Source organism: Phalaenopsis equestris, unplaced genomic scaffold, assembly GCF_001263595.1.
Source record: "Phalaenopsis equestris unplaced genomic scaffold, ASM126359v1 Scaffold000151, whole genome shotgun sequence".
Classification (NCBI taxonomy): Eukaryota; Viridiplantae; Streptophyta; class Magnoliopsida; order Asparagales; family Orchidaceae; genus Phalaenopsis; species Phalaenopsis equestris.
In genome coordinates, this window is record NW_018164593.1 from 479,616 (window position 1) to 489,120 (window position 9,505).

The window sequence follows — 9,505 nt, forward strand, 5'->3', positions numbered from 1 at the left end:
CCAAAAAAATGGATTTAAGGTTTCTTATTCTTGAACTAGCTCTCAAGTTGGATGTAAGTCCCTTGGCATTCCTTCTTGACCTAGTCACCTTATTCACCACTTAGGTTGGATGTGAGTCCTTCATAATGTAATTAGGTTCTGTGAATCTATGGTTTGGAGTAAGGTCACCTTAAATGGAGTAAGACATCCTCTCCTCATTCGAACTTGATGGTAAATGTATGTCTCGGTGCTTTTTACCACATGTTCGACCACCCAGATTGGCATTCAAAGAGATGTGAGTCATCTAGCCTTCTACTTTGGAAATTATTCATCTTCTTTGAGATTTGCTATAAGGCCACTTTAAATGGAGTGAGACACCTCTCCTCGATCAAATTTAGAGGTAAATGTGAGTCCCCATGAATTTTACCATGAATCTGATGAGTCTTAAAAGAGATGTGAGTCTCAATACTTTCTATTTTAAGCTAATCAATCATTTTCCCATTCTTTATTTTCAAGTGAATTTAAGATGTTTTCTCCTTCGAAGAATCTCGTCCACAATTCTTTCTTTGCCTTTTTCTTCCCTTTCAATAATTCATCCATCAATCTTCCTTAGGAATGTTTTTTCCTAAGATTCCAAGAGAAAATCCTATTAATTCCAAAATCTAAAAAATTCAAAATAAAGAAACTTAAATTCAAAATTTAAAACTAAAATCAAATTAAACTTCAAATTTTAATTTCAATCTCCAATTGATTCTGAGTATTGTTACTTGAACATTCTTTAAATTTTGTCGATTGTTTTGGTCAACACCAATATGCGTGGTATACTTATCCAATATGCAACACATATTGAGAGTATATTGGTTGATCATTTTTGCATGATGTGTACCTTGCTTCTCTCTCTAGAATTTAGGGTTTAACCTTAAAGTTTTCTGAGTGACTTTTCTTAAAAGACAAGTGATTGAAACAATATCAAGCTAGGGCTTGAAACGTCTGTTCACTTCATATAGTTTCATAAACTTTGACTTTGAATCTTCAACCATTTGTTGACTTGATTGAAGCTTAAGTTGACTCCCTAGTTTTGGAAATGCCGTAAGCTACCTTTAGACCCTAAAGACTTAAGTCTTTTACTTGCTCTTTCTTCGAACACTTCACACTCTCTTCTTTAAACTACTTGGATAACTCTTTCTTTAGTTCATAAAGAGCCAATTAAGCATAATATTCATCTTGTACTAATCTAGAGTTTATCTCCTAATAAAAGAGAGAATGAATAGAATTATAAATTAAAAAGAGCACATTATCGTTCTAACCCTCTATATTTCCCCTCTTCCCTTATTTAGAAACCTATTATGGTACCCACAATGTACGTCAGCTATCTAGTTAGCCTGATATTATCTCAAGTTAGCAAAGCATAAAATCTTTGAAAAAAAATAAATCAAATGTCAAGCACAAGAATAAAACCACAAAACTTGGTTTAAGAAGATTTAAACTCCATCAACACTTCTGAAGATGAAAAATTGCAAGTTCTTCAGAAAACTGATGGGAGTGATTGATTTGTCAAATGCAACAGGTTCAATAACCTTGAACACAATGATATTTAAATTCTAATATGGACATAAACAGAACACTGAGTAAACATCTATTACAAAGTAATATAGTTGCAAAATCTTCTGCTACATCTTACTCGGGCATGCTTCTCATATTGAACATCCAAGTTTTTATGTCTCATCAAATAGCTATGGAAATAGAAAAATCATGAAAAAACAATCTTATATAATAACAGCAGAAAACTAACATTTCACACTACTCTCAAGAAGAAAAACATTACCAATCAAAATCATATGTAGATAGAAGAGGAATGATTAAATCAAGCACATGTCCTTCCAGTGAGGCTGCTGTCTGATTTCTGAGAATATTTTGATAATGAACTCGCTCCTCTGAAAGGTTTGCGTCCGAATAGTCCAAGGTTTCCAATCTTCCTTGAAATAGAACTCAAAATTTTAAGCTTGCTTGAAATTTCGAGGTCTTGTTTCATGCAGGAATGGTCTCTCTCGAGATCTTTAAGCCGTACATGCATCCGCGCAAGCTGAAGTTTTAGCTCTCGATTCTCCCTTCTAAGAGATGCGTAATTATCTCGAGGCGAAGTGGCTCCATTGGGCATGCAAGTTCTTATGCTCCAGGACGGATGGGATATCTTCTGGTTGTCATCAAGGTAGGAGGAATCTAAAGCGTTTCGGAGTCTCATCTGTTCTATGTAGAGAATCTGAACTATTGCCTGAAGAGGAAGGCGTTCATTCTGAGAAGCATGAGCACTGGCTTCGTCGGAAAGCTTCTGGAAATCTACTAGTTTGTAGAGTCTTTTCCTTTCTAAATCCGATGCCTCTTTATGAGCCTGAAAAATAAGACAAAAATAAACCTTATAAAATTGATTTGATGTAATAAATGTCAATCTTTAATAGAAGCAAAAATCTTTGATATCACAGCTAGTTGACTGGGATTCATTCTCTCAATGTCATTATTCTAGAAAAAGAAGTTTGATGTCATTCCACTGAAAAGCTTAGCTTGAAAATACGTGGTCTGTCGCATTTCCAAGTCGGGCAAGCAACCATTACTGAGTGCTCAAAAAAGCAATGACTAAATCAGTTATAATATGCACACAATGTATAATTATCTCAAAAATAATTGTCAAAATGCTGACATGAATTATGGTCCTTAATTGATAGTGATTATACCTTACTTGCAGTGTAAGTGCCAAAGACATCCCTTGCTAAAGAGAGGAAGGGAAATAAAATAGGAAAAATAGAACTAACACTGCAAAGATATAACAAAAATAATAGACAACCTCAATATGATTTACATGGTTTGATCAATAATGGCCTACAACGAAGCGTGTGGAGACACAAATAGATCCTCTATCAAATATATGAATAAGAAAAAAGTGAAGAGGGATTTGAAACATTACCCAATCCTTTTTCATAAATAAACAAGGGAGAGCAAAGATCTCAGCATATTTGAAGTAATCTTGCACGCAAGAAAACTAAAACGAAAAGAAGGGAATTTTCTCTCACCTTAACTCTAAGCAAAGAAGTGATTCTAAAATTGCAAAATAGAAAAAACCCTGAAGAGATGTAGTCATTGAAGTCATTTTTGCAGACCTGCTTCCACTAGTTTTCTTTATGTTGCAAACTCTCTGTCTTTTCACTCCACATCATCTTCATATTCGCCGCAGGAGCAAAAGATTACAACATAGAGGGCTTATCAATTCTAGATATGTATGAATAGGAGTAGCATTTAATTATTAAAATGGGTAGTTATAATACTCTTTAGGATTAATATCATCAAAAAAAGTTCTCATCCTTTTATCAAAAAACCTCCATAACATCAAATAATACAATAGTAACAAGTCTTCTCATATCAACAAAGCATCCTCACCCTAGGCACTGAACGGCATTAGTAGCTACATAAAACAATCAAGTCAAAGCATTGCTTTAAGTTGAAAATAGGGAGATCATCGCAAGCATGTCAACAAAATCATGCTATGTGCAAATATTTCGAATTGAATCCTCAAATCTTCTCTCTAATAATCAATAAGTTTGTTCTCATCTTATGCATATGCTCGGCCAAGCGAAGAGCAGACAAAAAACAGCTTAATTTTTATGGTGCAAAGTAAGAATTTTAACTACACCTCTTGACCAAATAGTATTTTTGATAATTTCATACATTTTTTAATACTCTACCTCCCTGCTATTATCAATGTCACCAGCATAATTTGAATCAAGAAATCCCACAACACTGCAATCCAACCAGTCCCAACGATACATTAAATCTTAACTTGCAATACCTCTTTAGATGCCTTATGATTCATTTTATTACATTCTAATGAAATTTAGCAAGCCTATTCCTTTGTCTACTCGTAACAATAAATGCATGTTAATTGCCCATATGTGCAAACGTCATAGCATATATGATGCTCTCAATGTTCTAGCATAAGACACGTTGGTATACACGCCCCTTTTGGTGTCTGAAAATAAAAAGTTACCAACGAATAAAACCTACTAGCAAGTGGAGAAGTGGCAAAATTTTAATTCTACAAACCAGATCTTTCCAAGACATTCTAAACATATCTTTATTTGATTATAAATAAAGTACATACCTTTCTCTTTTTTAATATGTCATCCCCAAATCCTATTAGCAATATTAAGCTTTTTTTCATTTCAAATGCTACACTGAAATTAGTTATCAAATTTTGAGCTAAGATATGATCTTGGTTGTAATCGATATATCATTACATAAAAGATTAAATATATAGAAAAGCCATTTTTAAGCTTCTTATGGAACACAAATGTTAAATTGGTTCAACTTAAACAATGAATGATCTGAAACTATCAAATACCATATATAGTGCAACCCAACCTTCTTTTATCAAATATTGTGGAAAAAAACATCTTTTTTCCTGCAATTTCAAACCCTCGAAATAATTGTAAGCAAATCTCCTCATCTAGAATGCCATGGAGAACAATTGTCTTCTCACTCCGGAAAAAAAATCTCAAACTAAGAAGACCAAAAGTATGAAACAGTGCCAATCCTCAACCTCTTACTCTTCGTTTTTGTTTCTAAATTTGTGCCTTCCACTATTCAGATGTCTCAAAGACAGCACCCTTCTTAGGCATAAAAACCAAAATCTTACTCGAGAAATCATTTATGAATGTTAGCATATATCTAGATCAATCATTTGATCTAGCATGCATAGTTTCATAAATTAAAATGAATAATTTCTACAATATTCTTGGTTCTATGAACTCCAGTAGAAACTTAAATCTATGATGTTTACATAAGACACAATGCTTGCAAACTAACCAAGAAAGCCACTTTCACTCATCCAATAGCCCTGCTCAAACATGTCAGAGCCTAATAGGCATAGTTAGGTGAAATCATCTAAAGAAGAAAGTGATGCATCATCTTTCATTATGCTGCCTATAGGAAGCAACAGCACTAGTTTTCTTTGCCCTAATTAAAATCAAGGCACCACTGTAAACAAGTAAATCTCTACCTTCAATAATGAGCTTGCACATAATTCTAAGTAGCCCCAAGACATTATTTAACGTCAATGATAGAATATTTCTAGTTCTCTCCCAAAATCTTCCCAGCTCTATAATATGGACTGATTATCTTAAAGTACAAGTTAGTTGCTCATAAAGACATTTCCACCATCAACATAACAAAACGAATAAAATCAATTGTTGTGTTAATTCATATGTTATGAATGGTAGAATAAACGATCCAATATTCAATATAAGAAAGAAAAAAATAATTAGCACCTGTTATAACCAGATAGAAATTGTAATAACCAATTTTAAGAAACTGGATAAAATTTTAGCTACTTTATAATATACTACAAATTCCACATCCCTTAGTTTCCAACCGAATCAATTTTATAAAATTCTATGTGTCAAATCGATCAATTCAATATATAATACTATATGTAAATTATGAATGAATTGAAAGATAAAAAAATCGGAAGTTATAAGTTAATTAAATTTAGTTAACCCTTGATTAAACCCCTGTCGAATCCTGTAGCTCACCGACATTACCCATGCAATATATGCGTTGAAGATGCGAGATCCTTATCCAGAGCCTTTGAAAATTCCTCCCCTCCCGGTATCCCTCTCCATGCACCTAATTTTGTCGCATGTTCCTCCCTCCCTGTTCAATCGACTAGGCATAAAGAGTTCCGCTCGCACCACTGTAGCAGGGCGCAAGCAAAGATGACCGAATCATCACCTAGTAAGCCGCAGACCTCGATTTAGCACTATGGAGAAAAATTGGTAAGTGTGAAACTAATTTTAGTGCTATTTGAGACTTTCATTTCCATCATCTTGCTTCCGTTTTGAGAATTGCCACAAATCGTACATCTTTTTCGTTTCTTATAGTAGGCACCAATCTGGTGTCGGAAGTGTAGAAAGTAGTTTGCGAGTTTTCACAAAGGTATAGCACAAAATCAAAGAAGAGGAAGAAAAGATTGAGGAGATAAAGAAGAGGAAAAGAAGTTTTGGTAACTTCGGAGAAGGGCGGGCTGTCGAGAAGCTGTTTGAAATGTCCAAATTTCAAGATGTCGGGGTAAAGTTCAACACAATAGAAAAAGTACTCCAAAATTTTCATTTCCCAAAATTTGTTCGAAATAATTTTATAAAATTCTAAGCAAGAAATTGATCAATTTCATATAAAGCACCATGCATCATTTGTTAACAGATTTGAAGATATAAAATTTCAAAGGTATATATTTATTTACGTAATTAATCCTTAATTAATTTCGTTAGTCCTGTATCTCCCACATGTGCACTATTCATAGACCACCTTGTCGGGCATATTTTTTTTAAAAAATTAATAAGATTTTAAAATTTAAATTTAATATAATATATAATATAATTTTAATTTTGTGAAAATGATAAATTTTTTTTATTTTGGAAAATAAAAATATATAATATAATTTTAATTTTGTGAAAATGGTAAATTTTTTTATTTTGGAAAATAAGAAATAAAGAGACCGGATAGACCTCATATATCTAATAATTTAAATAGCTGAGCACGATACCATAAGTGATATATCATCTCAAAGAGATAAGTGTATCAATTGTTAGTAGGCTTAACTATCCAAACTTAAAAATTTATGACTCTATTTTGATCTGCGAATTTTATAGCAGACAAATTCTCCTATCTAATACACAGATTAGATAGAGTTTAAATTAATCTGGGTTCTTAATTTCCTATAGAGACAAACCCCTATAGTTAATTACATCTTAGGCAACTGAAGTCATCTAAGAAAACTCTCGATTAAGATCAGGGTTTCGTCTTCAAGAATTCAACGTTTAGGTTTCCACGATTGTTTATAGGAAAAGTCAAGTGGGATAGGTTCAAGTAGGAACAGTATCCAAAGGAGTGAAAGTAGAAGATGTTGAAGATACTGATGGAGATTCAGTGACATTTCAAACTAATCTATGGTTTGACTTTATATCTTTGAAAGAGAAATTATTTAATGTTTTAGACTTGCAAGTTATTTAGATATTCGAGACTTGTGTCTGCATGTTATATGCAAATAGCCCGAGAAAATGTGAGGATTTATGTCGTACCAAACGACGACCTCGAATCCTAAAAAGTTTAGAACTTATATCATACGATATAAAATTATAGAAAGTCCTAAAAGATAGTGTATGATGATTTACGTCGTGTCAGACGAATGACCTTGACATTCTATAGATACGTTATTTAAATCTATCGAGGTTCAACTGAAACTCATCCCTCCATCTTCTGTTGTTTTCTCGACTGTTGTACGGAGATGAATCTTCACTTGGCCATGTCGTCATCTCGTTCCAAGAAAAGGATAAAGAAAAGAGAAAACCATGTCTCGAACGGTCTATCCTAGGGTGTTATACAAACATGCTAGGAAAACAATATTTAGAAGTGTGAGTACATATGAATGTCTATAATACGATACAATAAAGGAAAGGAACAACTGCATAGAAAAGTACTGTAACAGAAAAAGACTAAAAGAAAACTATGGAAGTAAAGCAACATAAAGAAAAGAAAAGCTATGAAGTAAAGAAAGAAATATGCAGTAAAGAAACAAAATTGAAACAACTAAATGTGTACATGGTTAATTCTGGCGAAAGTACAAAACAGATTACAATTGCATGATATAAAGGGATTAGGTAAATGATTTGCAAATTATAAAAGAAAAGTTAAATGATAAGCATATGAAAATTTAAAGTGGAATATATGATTTTAATATGGGATTAGGCTCAGACTAGACTTCTTTTTTTTTCTCTCGATCCCCCAGACCACTGATATATTCAAATTCAGCCTATCAATATCAACTAGAGGTCACCAATGAATCACCCCTATAATCGAGCAACCATAGACCCTGTCATTTAACAATGTATAAATCTAAATAGTTGTCGGCGCTTAAAAAGGGGGGGAGAAAGAGAGTTTTGGATGTTTGGGGGTCGTGAACTTATCAGGGTGTGGTGCACCTATATATGATGTTAGAATAGTATTTGAACTTATTAATCAATAGTATATAGTGCGTCGATGTCTAATAGGCGGTATTTATTATGTAGTATTTCCTATTCTTGTAATATCTATCATGTAGGTTGTGATGTGTAATATGCGATGTGTACAAATGTAGTATTTATCATGTAGGGTGTCGTGTGTAGTATCTATTGTGTAGTGTTTGTTGTGTATCTTGGTATTTATCATTTTGTGGATATAGTATCTGTTATTTTGCAAGTGTAATATTTGTGTAGTGTTTATTGTGTATCTGTTCTTTTCCAACTACCAATTCTCAAGCCTTTTGAGAAAGAGTCAGGGCTACCGACCACTTAAGGGAGTGAAAGGGCATCTCATTAATTGAATACCGATTTCATGTTTTCAACTATAAGAAGAGCTGATTAATGGTTCTTTGCATCATTGTCTGTTACCCCGCACCTCGAACTTATAGGCCACTCTGATATTCCACATGCTTATCTAATAGTTTTTGAATGTTTTGTATAATGAGATTGAAAGGGACGAATTTCTAAAAGGTTCATAACATTAATCCTTTATTTTCGGACCCCGAGCTGACCTCGAGCTGTAGTTATATGTATATAACTGTTTCATGCCACACCTCAACACTTTAACTTTCTTAAATGTCAATCCAAATATGTCTTGCGATGTATATATATAAAAAAAAATCCCCAAATATGTCTTGCGATGTATATATATAAAAAAAAAATCCCAAGTGGTTTGACTTTACATCTTTGAAAGAGAAATTATTTAATGTTTTAGTCCTGCAAATTATTTAGATGTTCGAGACTCGTATCTGCACATCATATGCAAATAGTCCGAGAAAATGTGAGGATTTATGTCGCACTAAACGACGACCTCGGAATCCTAAAAAGTTTAGGACTTATATCGTACGATATAAAATTGTAGAAAGTCTTAAAAGATAATGTGAGGATTTACGTCATGCCAAACAAACAACATCAACATCTTATAGGTATGTTATTTAAATTTATCGAGGCATAAGCTCATCCTTCCATCTTTGGTAGTTGTCTCGACCGTTATCCAGAGATGAATCGTCAATCGACCACGTCGTCGTCTCATTCCGAGAAGAGAAGAGAGAGAATAGAGAATAAAAGATAAAACAAAACCATGACTCGAACGGCCTTTCCTAGGGGATTGCACAAACATACTAAAAAAGGTAGTAACTAAAGAATGAATACTAGTAAATGTATATAATACAACAAAGAGCAGACAAAGAGACCATGCTATAAGATGTGGTAAGAAAATGCATGAGACATGTACCAAAGTACAATACAGTGCAAAAATAAAAAGAAATATGTAGAAAATAAAGTATGGAAATTAAATAAATAAAAGCATACCTGATCAAATTCTGCTAAAACTTCAAAATGAATTGCAATTGTATGATATAAATGGATTAGGTAAAAATTTGCAAATTATAAAAGAAAAGTTAAATGATGAGCATATGAAAGTC

The 9,505-nt window shown here is 33.1% G+C and overlaps 1 protein-coding gene across 3 annotated transcripts in view; it reads right to left on the bottom strand.

Annotated features, from left to right (window-relative positions):
- LOC110021915 (BTB/POZ domain-containing protein At5g48800) overlaps positions 1–9,505 on the bottom strand; it is a 66,417-nt gene that overhangs the window by 11,936 nt on the left and 44,976 nt on the right. For 2 of the 3 annotated variants that reach the window (XM_020720625.1, XM_020720627.1), the window contains exon 4: positions 1,805–2,368. In XM_020720625.1, coding sequence (XP_020576284.1) covers positions 1,844–2,368 — 525 coding nt within the window. In that variant the 3' untranslated portion in view covers positions 1,805–1,843. Of the gene's footprint in view, positions 1–1,604; positions 2,369–9,505 lie in introns of those variants that run through there. The other variant, XM_020720624.1, reaches the window with a different exon arrangement.